Source organism: Rana temporaria, chromosome 4 (genome assembly GCF_905171775.1).
Source record: "Rana temporaria chromosome 4, aRanTem1.1, whole genome shotgun sequence".
NCBI lineage: Eukaryota > Metazoa > Chordata > Amphibia > Anura > Ranidae > Rana > Rana temporaria.
In genome coordinates, this window is record NC_053492.1 from 398385857 (window position 1) to 398402298 (window position 16442).

Consider the following 16442-nt stretch of genomic DNA (forward strand, 5'->3'; position numbering starts at 1 on the left):
CCATATTTGAATTAGGCGGGCTTACGCCGGCCCTTATACACTACGCCGCCGTAACTTCGGGAGCATAATCTTTTTGAATACCATACTCGCCTCTCAAAGTTACGGCGGCGTAGTGTATAGGAGATACGCTACGCCCGCCTAAAGACACACAATTGTATCTGAATCCGGGCCTCTATGATCTTTTCAGATCAACAGAAAAATCACAAAATATAATAGAAAATAGGAAAGAAAATCTGTCAAAAGATGGCAATGGCTGTAAAGACGTAACCCACCAGTTCAACCAAGATTGAAATAATAAAGACCTATAGCTTTGTAGATGACACCAGTGTGTTAAACTGTGTGCTTTTAAATATAATCTGTAACTTGCAGAGTAAACTTACTTTACAAGATGATCCTTCTTTGTAGGTGTTAGGCTAGTATTCTGGTACAGTTGCATGTCATTGGAGCCAATCTGCAGTATCATATCTTCTATTGACTGAAGCAAATGAAGGAATCCATTGTCAGACAAGCCATTTCTAAAAATTAAAATGATATAAAAACACATTATTATGTCAAATGACAAAATTATTATCCGTTATAAAGAAAAAAACTGTCAGACGCCTTAAAGTGGTTGTAAACTTTTAAATATACTGTACCCACTAAAGTGACTACCCTCACGTGATACACAGAGTTGAAACAAATCCTCCTACATAAGTTGTACCTGTTTATCTGCATCCCTCTTTCCTGTACAACCACTGAAAGTGTAATCTAAGACCTGAGTTGAAGGAAAAGGACACACACCCCTCTACACAGTCTCATATGAAAACATGCACATGCCATCATTTCCAGGACTTTAAACTGACGATAGTTTTTAATGACATTTGCTGTATGTTTGGGGCCGGTGTCCTGCTGCAGAATAAATTTGGGGCCAATCACATGCCTCCCTGATGGTATGGCATGATGGATAAATATCTGCCTGTATTTCTCAGCACTGAGGGAACCATTGATCCTGACCAAAACTCCAATAACATTTATAGAAATACAGCACCAAACTCGCTTAGCCCTGTTTCCACGTCGAAGGTATGGTTTTTTGGGCACAATTATTCCACGAAGATCTCTTCTGGCCAAACTTCCCCAGACAGTAGATGGGGTGTGCCCGGATCACACTGGTTTCTGACAGTTCTGTGCTGGTGGCACTGCTGGACATCTTCTGATGTTGAAGAGAAATATGCATAAGAGAAAGAGAAATATGCATAATGTGTCTTTCATCTGCTCCATTAAGATCCTTGGCTGACCACCGCGTCTATGGTCCTCGTCGTTGCACATTTGTTTGCGCTTCTTCAAAAATGTTTCAACAGCACATTTTGAAACCCCAGTCTGCTTAGAAATCTTTGCCTGGGAGGTACTGCAGATAATACTGGGGTGCTGTGAATTGGCTCTGCAGCTTACGCATGCATTTCCAAATGTAGACAAACTAAACCCCTGTTTTAACGCATACCGTCAGATGGGATCATTTGGTTGGTTGCAGGCTGGTCAGTAAATAGAGCTGGGACTCTTCTTTGTTTGATATGCCTCACCCTTATGATATGCCTCACCCTTATGATATGCCTCACCCTTACGTACACACGACCGTTTTTCGGGTTGTAAAAAATGACGTTTAATGGTCTTGAAAAAACAGTTTTTTTCAACCCGATCATTAAAACGGCCTTGCCTACACACGATCGTGAAAAAAAAGATGCTCTAGCAAAGCGCAGTGACGTACAACAAGTACGACGGCACTATAAAGGGGAAGTTGCATTCAGATGGCGCCACCCTTTGGGCTGCTTTTGCTGATTTTGTGTTAGTTAAAGACGATTTGCGCTTTTCAGTCTGTTACAGCGTGATGAATATGCTTACTCCATTACGAACGCTAGTTTTACCAGAACGAGCGCTCCGGTCTCAGAACTTGCTTCTGAGCATGCACGTTTTTTTCACGTCGTTAAAGCCCACACACGACCATTTTTTACGACGTTAAAAACGACGTGAAAAATTAGAGCACGTTTGAAATTTTTAATGGCCATTTTTTACATGGTGAAAAATGCTCTGGAGCCCACACACGATAGTTTTTAATGACATTAAAAAAAAACCTTAATTTTTTACAACCCGAAAAACCGTTGTGTGTACGTGGCATTAAATGTGCTCCTTGCTGCAAAGGCCAGTTATATGTAGGGGCAGTAGCCATTTGTTTGACACCTTTGCTGCCATTGTGCCATTTGCTGGGTGTCCAGTGCACCTTTGTAGCTTTAAGGAGGGGTGAGCTCCCTCAAGACTCACCTTCCCTTTGCCTATCCATTATAATGCATGTACTTCTACTATAGAGGCCCTTAAAATTTAGAGTTAGGACTGCAGGTAATACTGTGAAGTGATTATGCAGCATATGCATGCATTTACAAACTAAACCCCTGTTTTAGATGTACACTATTAGACAGGATAATTTGGCTGGTTGCAGGCTGGTCAGTAAGTTGGGTTGAGAATTTTCTTTTTTTTTGTTTGACATGCGTCACCCTTCCATATGCTCCTTGCTGCAAAGACCAGTTAGAGGTGGAGGCAGTAGCCATTTGTTTGAACTGGGAAAGACCTTGCTGATGCAGTAACTACCTAGTTTACCTGGTAGTGTTTTGATTACTTATGTGATTTAACGCTTAACAAAAATATTCAATAAACAATATTGTTGCTGTGCTCATCTTGCTGTGGTGTATGACCTGTGACATGAAACTGTCTAACACAACCTCAGCTTAGCAGCAGAGTTTGACTGTTCCTCACCCAGTTTAAAGCCTCCTATACAACCGTTTCCATTTCAGTTAATGACTGTTTCAGCCTATATATGAAATTGATCCTACATATTTCCTGACTATGTACTAGTGTACACAGTGTGCTAGTGTAAGAATTGAGGCTGGTTTGAAGCCAAAAAGGTAGCGACGCCAAATATTGATTTGATTTAGATTTTTCTTCTGTTCACTCAAATTTTGTAGATTGGAGAAAAATAAATTAAAATATATATTTTAGAAAGCATTCTTACTTTACAGCATTTCTTCATACCTTACTAAAATGTTTGCACAGTACTCCGCGTGTGTGTGGTCAATCAAGCTGGTTAGAGAACTTGTTCCAATTTACTAAAGTTTCCACTTGGGGTAAGCAAAAACATTTGCAACACATTTTTCATCTATTCCTTTCAAGACAGAATACTGGCAGCCCTGGCTATCAGAAGTGTCACAACTTTATACAGTATCAGTAGCAGGGTATTAATAGCTTATGCTGGCCATACACTCTACGAAAAATCGTCCGAACGAATGTTCGGCTGTGAGAGCAAACGATATTGCCATTATGTAATGACCGATAAAAGTTCGGACGGAAAAGACAGTAACCTTCCGATTTATCATTCGTTCGGCAGAAAATTTCCAAACTTGTCCTTCGTGTTTTTCGGCTCAAAAACGTCCCAACGATTATCGATTTTGTGCCCATTAACTGTTTGAAAAATTAACGAACTGTCTGAACGACCGAATTTTGGCCGATTCTTTGTATAGTTTATGGCCAGCATTACTCCCTGAAGCATGTGCTCTACACATAACTTCTTTCTCTGCTTCTGTCACCTTAGATCACATTCAGACCTCCAAGACAGATTACAATCTTGTCCCCCCCCCCCTAACCCTTCAAGCCGAAATAGCTTAGAAAAAAATAATAATAATGTAATGTAATTTTACAAAAAAATATATATATATTACCATACGTTCACAGAAAAGCTGGGCGCTCGGAATCCCTCCAAAGGCCTGGCATGCATTCTCATGGAAGACAGGGAGGAGGTACCGTATTTTCCGGCGTATAAGACGACTTTCTGGATGCAAAAAAAATGCATCCAAAGTCGGGCGTCGTCTTATACGCCGGTGACAGTCTCCGTGCTGCGAGCGTCAATGATTTAAAAGCCGCTCCTTCTCCTCAGAGTGTCCTATGATAGGCGGAACACACATTTTCCCAGCAGCGCCTCTGTTCTGTGTTCCTCCTATCACAGATGCCTTCTCATCCTCGGACGAGATGAGAAGACGTCCGTGATAGGCGGAACACAGAACAGAGGCGCTTCTGGGAAAATTTGTGTTCCGCCTATCATAGGACAGTCTGAAGAGAAGGCACGGCTTCTCTTCAGGGGAGCTGCGGTGGCTCAACGCGATTGGCACTGCGCTGATAAGCCATTCACCTCTGCAGCTAGGGGTTCGGATCCCGGTCTCGGCTACATGTGAATTGAGTTTGGTGGTCTCAGCCCGGCTCCCGGTGGGTGTGCTATGCGAGGTAAGCCTGTGATTAGTACGCCCACCCCCCTCCCCCCACAAAAAACCACCACACTTACACACGCACTCGAAATTGGGTTAACATGCACGCACTTTGACCACGCGGTCTCTAAAAAGAGAGGCGAAGGACTAATGGGGCTGGTTGAGCGGGCTAGATCCTCTCACTCCCTTATAGGGAGTCCCTCTGCCCCGTTGGGCTTCAAAACAGAGTAGGTAGGGCGGGCTGTGTGGGAGGACCCCCTCACACACCTGCCATTGCCACCCGGGGCATGGAGAAAGGTGGCAGATTGCCTCTGGGGGAGGCCTGCCTACTCCCAACTCCTGCAGTCCGGCTCCTCTCTCGAGTACACGCACAAAATACACTTAAAAAAAAAAAAGAAGGCACGGCTTTCAAATCATTGACGCTCGCAGCACGGAGACTGTCATGGCCTGGTAGTCGATTCAGAAAAACGTGAGTGATTGCACTGTTCGCACAGTGGGGGGCAAGTTCAGGCACAGTGGGGGCAAGTTCAGGCACAGTGGGGGGCAAGTTCAGGCACAGTGGGGGGCAAGTGATGGCACAGTGAGGGGCAAGTAATGTAATGTAATGGCACAGTGAGATTTGAAAAAGCCTGTTTCTGTCAGCGGTTCTGGCTACCCCTCAGCTTCCAGAAAGACTAGCATGAAGGGGGTAGTCTTATATGGTGAGTATATCCCAAAACCAACATTTTTCCTGGAAAATTAGGGGGTCGTCTTATACGCCGGAAAATACGGTAAGTATCTTTTAGCTGTTTTCTGTAAGCACTTTTTAAAATATTTTTTGTCTAATTTGGAGGGCAGCGGGGTCCAACAGAAAAGTGGACCTTTATATTGACCTTTTTATTGGAAATCCACTTTCTCATTGACTGCAGCGTACCAGCAATATCAATACAAGGGCTATAATGGCTGTGAGGATCGCTAGTGTAGGCCTCTTGTTCTCAAGTGGACTTGAACATCTTAATGTGTTTGCCTGTCGTGCAGCAAATTTACTAAAAATATGATTAGGGATCATAATATATAAATCCTTCAAACATAAAGAGGCGAGCTGATAATTAATAATTTGTAGGAGTGCAGAGGTACTCGCCAGTGCATCCGCTAGAGTCTTGAGAGGCAGGAACAATTGATCAGCAGCGAGGCACAAAGTGCCAGCCATCTCTTGGTAAGAGATCAGATCTCAGGACCACCTGCAGACACACACATCTACTTGTTGTGCTGGACAAATGAGGATTTGGTGAAGGCTTCAGTTGTTTAATAATGCAAATTAAGATTTAAACACGGTGACAATAGAAATCTGTTAATCCTTTTTACAGCGTTGTAAATAGCCATTCAGGCCTCACTTCCAGACCGCCTGCTTTGTGTAGGGTTTAACGTAAATAGGCACTACAAGAATCAGATTTCTGCCTAGCCACGCACAAATCTGGCTTGCTTTGAAGCCCGATTTCTTGATCGGAATTATAAAAACCCATTATTTTTGATCTGTAAAATAAAAAATGTAAACCGATAAACGCATGCAGCTTGAAGGATTTTGTCTGGCAAGACAAATTAAGACAATTCACTGAAGAGTTTGCAAACAGCTGTGCGTGCATCAACAGGGTATTTGTTTTAGGTTTTTAAAAAAAAAAAAGCTACATTATAACCTATGTGCCACTAAGCAGGGATTTTCATTGCTTCCTTAACCAATCTCACCAAACCTTTTTTTTGGGCTAGATAGCTCATTTTCAACCATTGTGATTATGTCTGGGTGGTCTTTCTGGGTGCTGCTTAAAGGGATGGTAATAATAAAGGAGGAGGGTATGGAAGGGACACTAACAGAAAGAAGAACACAATTTATGACAATCTGCAGCAGGCTCGGGATCAGAGGTCAGCAAACAAGAGGTTCCACTCTTTTACAGGTTGCTTCCTGGAAACAGTCTGATTAAGCTGACAGCTTGAATTATATCTGTTACATTCTATTGAGGACAATACATCTGTGCATGGTCCTCTTCAATCCAGCTGAAGCTGTGCAGGAGATGGAGGGGGGGGGGGGGGGGGGTACCGTTTTCTCTTGGCAGCACAAGCACTGCAATTATATTTTACTTTGACAATGACTGTCAGTGCTTTTATTAAAAATTTAAATAGGACACATCCCTTTAAATTACTGCATTTGTTCCAGAAAAGGACGACATGTAAAAAAAAGGCACAAGACGACAGTTTTCTTATTGAATCAAGATTTATATTCACCTACAAATCACAGCAGCAACTGGGTCACACCTGCCACAAGGCCAGATGAGCATTTTGCCTCATGAGACATCCCGTAGGGGGCAGTAAAGAGATAGTATCTCCCATTCCTGCTCCTCTCCAATTCATGTATCAAATGCCGCGAGTGACAAAAGGAAGTGGACTGTGTATGAGGAGTTTTCTGCGGTTGGTTCTTGACATTATAGACTAAGGGCCTGATCCACAAAAGGGATACGCCGGCGTATCTACTGATACACCGTCGTATCCCTGTTTCTATCTATGGAACTGATCCACAGAATCAGTTTCTCATAGATAGGCAGAAGATCCGACATGTGTAAGGGACTTACACTGTCGGATCTTAGGATGCAGTACCGCAGCCGCCGCTGGGGGCATTTCTCGTCGAAATCCAGCGTTGGGTATGCAAATTAGCACTTACGGAGATCCACAAAGCTTTTACGCTTCGTTTTTTCTCCGTAAGTATTAGTTTGCCCTCGTAAAATTAGGGCTGCTTTTACAAAGTGTAAAGTTAGTACACCTTGTAAAAGTAGACCCTTCTTTCCCGCGACGCTGTCAAATTTCTTTTTAAAAAAAAATTTTGCCCGCCGCATCTTTTTTTTTCCCCCGACGCAACTTTTTTTACCCGGCGCGATTCACAAAACTCGGCGTAACGTAAAACCGCGCAAAGCACGTCGGGAAAATAACGTCGGGAGCATGCACAGTACGTCTGGCACGGGAGCGCGCCCAATTTAAATGGGACTCGCCCCATTAGATTAGGAACGCCTTGCGCCGGACGGATTTAAGTTACACCGCTCAAAATTTCTAGGTAAGTGCTTTGTGGATCGGGCACTTAGGTAGAGATTTTGCGGCGGTGTAACTTAAATGTCAAAAGTTAAGTTACGTAGGGTTTTTGTGGATCAGGCCCTAAAGGCCCATACACGCGATCGGATTTTCCGACAGGAATTGTGTGATGACAGTTTGTATGCTTCATCAGACAACTGTTGTCGGATTTTCCGCCAACAAATGTGGGATAGCATGCTTTAACCACTTAACCCCCGGACCATATTGCTGGTCAAAGACCAGAGCACTTTTTGCGATTCGGCACTGCGTCGCTTTAACTGACAATTGCGCGGTCGTGCGACGTGGTTCCCAAACAAAATTGGCGTCCTTTTTTCCCACAATAGAGCTTTCTTTTGGTGGTATTTGATCACCTCTGCGGTTTTTCGTTTTTGCGCTATAAACAAAAATAGAGCGACAATTTTGAAAAAAAATAATATTTTTTTACTTTTTACTATAATAAATATCCCCCAAAAATATATAAAACTATTTTTTTCCTCAGTTTAGGCCAATACGTATTCTTCTACATATTTTTCGTAAAAAAAAAAAAAAAAAAAATCGCAATAAGCGTTTATTGATTGGTTTGCGCAAATGTTATAGCGTTTACAAAAGAGAGGGTATTTTTATGGCATTTTTATTAATATTTTTTTTACTAGTAATGGCGGCGATCAGCGTTTTTTTTTTCAGTACTGCGACATTATGGCGGACACTTCGGACACTTTTGACACATTTTTGGGACCATTGGCATTTTTATAGCGATCAGTGCTATAAAAATGCATTGGATTACTATAAAAATGCCACTGGCAGTGAAGGGGTTAACACTAGGGGGCGGGGAAGGGGTTAAGTATGTTCCCTGGGTGTGTTCTAACTTTAGGGGGGGTGGCCTCACTAGGGGAAATGACTGATCTTCTGTTCATACATTGTATGAACAGACGGTCAGGCATTTCTCCCCTGACAGGACCGGGAGCTGTGTTTACACACACAGCTCCCAGTTCTCGCTTTGTAACGAGCGATTGCGTGCGCCCGGCGGTGATGGCGACCGCCAGGCACGCGCACGGGAGTCAGGAGCGAGCGGGGGGCACGCGCCCCTAGTGGCCGCATCGCCTGCCGACGTAGAGCTATGGGCTCTCGCACAGAAGAGCCGACCTGCCGCCGTAGAACTGCGGCGGCTGGTCGGCAACCAGTTAAAATTTTCTGACAACAAATGTGTGTTGTCGGATTATCCGATTGTGTTTACAGAAGTTCATCAGACAAAACTCCAAGGTACAAACACGCATACTCAGAAGCAATGCCAATTATAACACAACATTAGCAGAAGTTGCCCAAAGGGTGGCACTAAAGAGCAAATAAAAACCACGTTGTTTCGCGTTTGTTGGCCGACAATTATTTGCCGTTTGTATGCAATAGCAGTTCACTGCCAACGCCCTTCGGACAAAAGTCCTACGCTTTGTCCGCAGAAAATCCGATCTACTTCCTCTTTAAGAGCGAAGGGGAGGAGAAGCTGCAGCACACTAAGTTTTCCAGTAAATAGCTGTGCAGTGGGGGCATGCCAGGACAAGTGTGATCAGTGGAGGAGAGTACACCAAGTCCCCAGCATAGCGAGATAACTGACCACGACGTGTTCTCCTGCTTAGTGTGGCCAGTTTTTAATAGGAAAGCAGAGGGACTGGCAGGTACAAAAGGGATTTCACACAAAGGAAGTAATATAAAGAGAACAGGATACTTTTTATACAAGTACATGGTACAACAGGCACGTATCAGGAATATAAAAAATGCTGTGGTAATAAATGCTTTAAGTCGCACCAATTTAAATGGGTGTCATCAAAAAGAATGGAGTGCGAATTGTCATGCGACTTATGTCCAAATTCAAATGCGAAAATGCACAAATGTGAATGGAGCCTAAAAGTATTTAGGACTGATGTAATACATTTAAGCCTAAAGTATACAACCTCAACAACTACTCTCCCAGGCTGAGAAAAATCACACAAGATATCAGAGAAACTAGATAAAAAAAACATCACAATAGAAGCAAAGAAAAAACAACCAATAAGCTCATAACGACAAAATAGACAAGAATGAAAAAAGAGAAAAACATAATGAAAGGACACAGTAGAAAAAAAGCCTTTAGTTCGACTTTAATGCCCATGGTTTTGGGATGTCTACAGTGGGTTTTAGCCTACTGTCAACTGAATCTGGGTCACAGAAGTGCAGAACTAAATGCACTCCTGTGACCCAAAAGAGAAGAAAGGCCAGAGCTCTTTTAAAGGGGTTGTAAAGGTTTGTTTTTTATTTTATTAATAGGTTTCTTTAAGCTAGTGCATTGTTGGAACACAACGTCTCCCGCAGGGATGTTGTCCCAAGGGAGAGGCCGAGCACGCTGACTAACCCCCAGCCAGAACAGCTCGGATGATGGGGGGCAAGCTTACTGAGGAGGAACAGGAAGTGAGAAATTCAGACAAAGAAAAAAAAAAAAAACATTTAGAAGGTAAATCAAAGGAAAAGGTAAGTGAACCAACAATGCACTAGCTTAAAGGGGTTGTAAAGGTACAATTTTTGTTTCCTAAATAGCTTCCTTTACCTTAGTGCAGTCCTCCTTCACTTACCTTCCATTTTGCTTTTAAATGTCCTTATTTCTTCTGAGAAATCCTCACTTCCTGTTTTTCTGTCTGTAACTCCACACAGTAATGCGAGGCTTTCTCCATGGTGTGGAGTGTCGTGCTCGCCCCCTCACTTGTCCAAGGGAGGGGGCGAGCACGCCACTCCACACCAGGGAGAAAGCCTTGCATTACTGTGTGGAGTTACAGACAGAAAACAGGAAGTGAGGATTTCTCAGAAGAAATAAGGACATTTAAAAGCAAAATCGAAGGATGAGGTAAGTGAAGGAGGACTGCACTATGGTAAAGGAAGCTATTTAGGAAAAACAAAAATTGTACCTTTATAACCCCTTTAAATTAACCTATTTAGAAAATAAAAAATGAACCTTTACAAGCCCTTTAAAGCGGGGGTTCTCCCTAAAACATTTATTTTTTTCTAGCATTTGATTCAGCATAGTAGCGTGAGCTACAGTATGCCTTTATGTTTTTTTTTTTGCGCCGTACTCACTCTGTAATCGAGTAGTAAAGTTTCCGGGGAATGGGCATTCCTATTCAGAGGGCTCGTGATTGACGGCCGGCTATGGCGCGTCACGGAAATAGCCGAAATAGGTGTTTGCTCTTCACGGCGCCTGCGCAGTCAGCTCCGATGTCTGTGCGCAGGCGCCGTATAGCGCCGGGAAGAGCCGAGACCTACTCCGGCTATCTTCGGGGAGCGTGACGTGCCATAGCCGGCCGTCAATCATCTTCCCTCTGGATAGGAACGCCCATCTTCTTCTCAATAGGATTACACAGTGAGTACAGGGCAAAAAAAAAAAAAAGGCATACTGTAGCTCGCGCTACTATGCTTAATTTAATCCTACAATGTTGTTACTGAGGGTGAACCACCGCCTCTTTAGGGCATGTTGGTAATAGGAGGGGTTATACCCAGGGAATTCAAAGACACTACTAGAAAGCAGTGCAACTCAAAGGTTTCAAAATTTGTGTGTCTCTCAAAGGCGGGCCAGAGGGGGAAAAAAAGTGTTGGCTACAGTTCCATTTTAAGCACCAATTGTAAGATACTTTGTTATATAGCTCCTAGACTTACCTGCTTATTGTAGATACAGATGAAGACTCCTCATGTGAATTTTGATCTCTTGCACTTTCCAAATGTTGGTGAGTAATTTTTTTGTTAGATATCCATTCCACATCCTCAGCTTTAGATTTCTGAGCATTTGTAGAACACCCTTCTTTCCCGTCTATGGCCTCAAAGAGTTCATCAGAAGACATCTCATCTGAATCAGTGATGGAGACTGTGAGGTCACTACTGCTGTTAAAAAAATCATCATCTTCTTGTTTTGACAGCTGATGGTTACCTATTGATAGCAAACAGTGGGACAATATATAAAAACTGTGTAATCTATCAGACAGATAATCAGCGCACACAATGGGCCAGATTCAAGTAGGATCTTCTTATACGCCGCGTAAGTCCACAGATGCGCCGTCGTATCTATGCGCCGTATTCTTGAAACCAGATAGACCTAAATTCTGGCTCCATCCGACGACGTAAGTCTCCTACGCCGTCGTATCTTGGGTGCATATTTACGCTGGCCGCTAGGGGCGCTTCCATTTATTTACACGTCGAATATGCAAATGACCTAGATACGCAGATTCACGAACGTACTTGCGCCCGTCGCAGTAAGCTACGCCGTTTACGAAAGACGTACGTCCGACGTAAAGTTATCCCACCTAAAGCAGGGGTAAGTCATGTTAGGGTATGGACGTCGGAACAGCTGTCGTATTTTACGTTGTTTACGCAAGTCGTACGTGAATGGGGCTGGGCGTAGGTTACGTTCACGTCGTAAGCATTGAGCCGTCGGATCTTAGGGAGTATATGCGCCTTTCGTTTCGGCCATTCATTTACATGGGGTCACGGTTAATACAACACGCCCACTACCTTCCGAATTTGAATTAGGCGGGCTTACGCCGGCCCATTTACGCTACGCCGCCGTAACTTGGGGAGCAAGTGCTTTGTGAATACTGGTCTTGCCTCTCTATGTTACGTCGGCGTAACATAGAGCCGCTGTCTGTGAATCTGGCCCAATGTATTTACAAAAAAGACACATCAGGTTAACCACATCACTTTAGATACATATAAAAATAAGTGCAGCACAACATCAATGTCCTTCAGTTTCAAAAATATCCACCAGGGAACCACAAGTCCCAGAAAGGAAATAGGGAAACCACGTGAGAAGATGACTCCAATCCAATAGTAATGAGTGACAATCCCTTCACAGCTGTAAGCAATGCATGGAGTTACAGCTACAGGAGCTGAGTCCATCCAACAGGAATGGGGTATATGGTTATATTGAAGCCTTTGTTCCGTGCACCAAGAATATCCTTATAAAGCGTCTGAGAAAGCTTCACCTTAACATACAGGCTGTTCCACACTACGGGAGTGCTGGCGATCCATTGTCAATTCTCCTGTGAAAACAATCGTATTCGACGTCCTGGTGATTCAGCGGTCCACTCGCTCTGGTAAGTGTTTACTTTTCAGCCGGTGGAGAGATTGCCACTCATTACTATTGGATTGGAGTCATCTTCTCACATTGTTTGCCTATTTCCTTTCTGGGACTTGTGGTTCCTTGGTAGATAGTTTGCTTACCTTTAATCTGGCCCTTGGGGCACCATTCCATACCATTCCACACCAATGCCAGGGCTTTATTCCTCCCACTGATATCAAGGATAGGGCACTATTCCTCCCACTGACACCAATGACAGGGCACTATTCCTCCCACTGACACCAATGACAGGGCACTATTCCTCCCACTGACACCAATGACAGGGCACTATTCCTCCCACTGACACCAATGACAGGGCACTATTCCTCCCACTGACACCAATGACAGGGCACGGTTCTTCCCACTGACACCAATGATGGGGCACTATTCCTCCCACTGACACCAATAATGGGGGCACGATTCCTCCCACTGACACCAATAATAGGGGCACGATTCCTCCCACTGACACCAATAATAGGGGCACTTTTCCTCCCACTGACACCAATAGGGGAACTATCCCCCCCACTGACACCAATAATAGGGGCACTATTCCCCCCCACTGACACCAATAATAGGGGCACTATTCCCCCCACTGACACCAATAATAGGGGCTCTATTCCTCCAACTGACACAAATAGGGACACTTTTCCTCCCACTGACACCAATAATAGGAGCACTTTTCCTCCCACTGACACCAATAGGGGAACTATTCCCCCCCACTGACACCAATAATAGGGACACTATTGCTCCCACTGACACCAAAAATAGGGGCACTATTCCTCCCAGTGACACCAATAATGGGGGGCACGATTCCTCCCAGTGACACCAATGATGGGGCACTATTCCTCCCACTGACACCAATAATAGAGGCATGATTTCACCCAGTGACACTAATGATGCAGCACTATTCCTCCCACTGACACCAATAATAGGAGCACTTTTCCTCCCACTGACACCAATAATAGGGGCACTATTCCTCCCACTGACACCAATAATGGGGGCACGATTCCTCCCACGGACACCAATAATGGGGGCACGATTCCTCCCACGGACACCAATAATGGGGGCACTACTCCTCCCACTGACACCAATAATGGGGGCACCATTTCTCCCACTGACACCAATAATGGGGGCACGATTCCTCCCACTGACACCAATCATAGGGGCACTATTCCTCCCACTGACACCAATCATAGGGGCACTATTCCTCCCACTGACACCAATAATAGGGGCACTATTCCTCCCACTGACACCAATAATAGGGGCTCTATTCCTCCAACTGACACCAATAATAGGGGCACGATTCCTCCCACTGACACCAATAATAGGGGCACTATTCCTCCCACTGACACCAATAATAGGGACACTATTCCTCCCACTGACACCAATAATAGGGGCACTATTCCTCCCACTGACACCAATAATGGGGGCACGATTCCTCCCACTGACACCAATAATAGGGGCACTATTCCTCCCACTGACACCAATAATAGGGGCACTATTCCCCCCCCACTGACACCAATAATAGGGACACTATTCCTCCCACTGACACCAATAATAGGGGCACTATTCCTCCCACTAACACCAATAATAGGGGCACTATTCCTCTCAGTGACACCAATAATGGGGGGCACGATTACTCCCACTGACACCAATAATGGGGGCACTACTCCTCCCACTGACACCAATAATGGGGGGCACCATTTCTCCCACTGACACCAATAATGGCGACACGATTCCTCCCAGCGATACTAATGATGGGGCCCTTTTCCTCCCACTGACACCAATAATAGGGGCACTATTCCTCCTAGTGACACCAATAATGGGGCCACGATTCCTCCCAGTGACACCAATAATGGGGCGCTATTTCTCCCACTGACACCAGTGATGAGGCACTATTTTCCCCCTTAATACTAAAGATGGGGCATAGTTTACCCCCACTGATGCCAGGACATTTTCTACTCCCACTGGCCACACTCCAGCCCCCCGAGGAACAGACATTTTTTTAAATGCTATGATCATTTTATGGACATTTCTTTTTCCCACATTTTTTTTATATTTAAAAATAAAAATAAGTGCAGCGCAACATCAGTAATGTCCTTCAGTTTCTAAAATATTGGATTGGAGAACACAGCCAGTGTTTTGTTACAGTCCCTGTCTCCAGTGAACAGACTTCCCTTCACTCCCTACCTGAAAATGGGTACACAAATAAAAACTTGATAGTTCTAATAGAAGCTTCAAGTCAATTTCAAGCCTTTCCTATACATATCCTTATATTAAAATACTAGAACAAAGAATGCAGGGCAAAGAAAAGAGTAAATACCTGTCCCGCTGCCCAAGCTGCAGACCTTTGCCCTCTACTACTGCCAAAGCATCTTTGGTATCCATTACTGGGGACTATGGATGTCTGGTACCCCACTGCACACTGCGGTCCCTTCTCCTGGCACTTTTTCCACTACCTTGTGGCTGAGGTAATGCAGTGTCTGGTAGAAGGAGCCACAGAATCAGACAATCCTGGAAGTCTTGAATTCTGAATATTTTTTAGCCAGTATCACACCAACAGATGGGGCAGCCATGTATTCCATTTTTTTCTTTGCAGGAAATGCTTTGTTTTAATGACAGAGTCATTTAAGGCCGAAGTCCCATTAAATTACACTATATTGTCAAAAGTATTGGGACGCCTGCCTCTCTAATTCATCAAAAAAGGTGTTCTATCAGGTTGAGGTCAGGACTCTGTGCAAGCCAGTCAAGTTCTTCCACCCCAAACACACTCATCCTTATCTTTATGGACCTTGCTTTGTGCACTGGTACACAGTTATATTGGAACAGGAAGGGGCCATCCCCATAGGCGATCGGGCCCTTCTGGTGGCTGGGTTTGGAGACGAATGAAGGGAAGATGGCCCCCACCCATCTCCATACCATAGCAGGATGGAAGTTTTTTTATTCAAATGACAACATTTTATTTTTTATTGCATTTTAGTGGAGATATGAGATCTGAAGTCTTTTTGACCCCAGATCTCACATTTAAGAGGACCTGTCAAGCTTTTTTTCGGTAGAGCGAGAGCAATAATTCTAGCCCTAGATCTTCTCTGTAACTCAAAACATGCAACCTGTAGAATTTTTAAACATTGCCTATGGAGATTTTTAAGGGTAAATGTTTGTCGCCATTCCTCGAGCAGGTACAATTTTGAAGCGTGCCATGTTGGGTATCAATTTACTCGGGGTAACATTATCTTTCACAATATAAAAAAAATTGGGCCAACTTAACTGCGGTCTTATTTTTTAATTAAAAAAAGGGTATTTTTTCCCAAAAAAAAGTGCGCTTGTAAGACCGCTGAGCAAATACGGTGTGACAAAGTATTGCAACGAACGTCAATTTATTCTCTAGGGCAGGGGTCTCCAAACTTTTAAAACGAAGGGCCAGTTTATTGTCCTTCAGACTTTAGGAGGGCCGGATTGTGGCCAGCGTGGGCAGAAAATGTCCCAGGCCCGGCATCAGTGACAATAAATATGGCCCCCAGGTTTGTGGTCAATTGCAGGAGGAGTAGTGCGCCTATTATAAGGTGACCAGATTTTTAAAATGAAATCCGGGGACATATTTTTTCTTTACTAGTAATGGCAACAATCAGCGGCTCTCTGCCCGTCGCCGCTCACCTCACAGCCTCTCAAGTCTTACTCTTCGGGCCCCGGCTACTACTGGATGGGGAGCGGAGGAAGATCACTCCGCCAGGGAAGGCAAGGAGATAGGCAGGTGGCTGGCCAGGATTTGAGCCAAGGCAGAACATGCGAGCGAAGCTAAATGGGCATGTGCCGGAAACTGAAGAAATATTCCCTCCGCTCCGACCAGCACATGATCATCAGAAAGGGGCACAGATAATGGGAAAATACAACCCCCCTATGCTAGTAGGCACGGCGGAGCGGGGATGTGCAATTCAAATTTTTTT

General features: G+C 44.3%; 1 protein-coding gene across 2 annotated transcripts in view; it reads right to left on the reverse strand.

Moving 5' to 3' along the window:
• The window catches only part of KIZ (kizuna centrosomal protein), a 247657-nt gene that overhangs the window by 186010 nt on the left and 45205 nt on the right, over positions 1-16442 (reverse strand). For both annotated transcript variants that reach the window (XM_040351175.1, XM_040351176.1), the window contains exons 5-6: positions 11046-11313; positions 381-515 (exon numbers count right to left, since the gene is read on the reverse strand). In XM_040351175.1, the coding sequence (XP_040207109.1) occupies positions 381-515; positions 11046-11313 (403 nt within the window). The remainder of the gene's footprint in view (positions 1-380; positions 516-11045; positions 11314-16442) is intronic.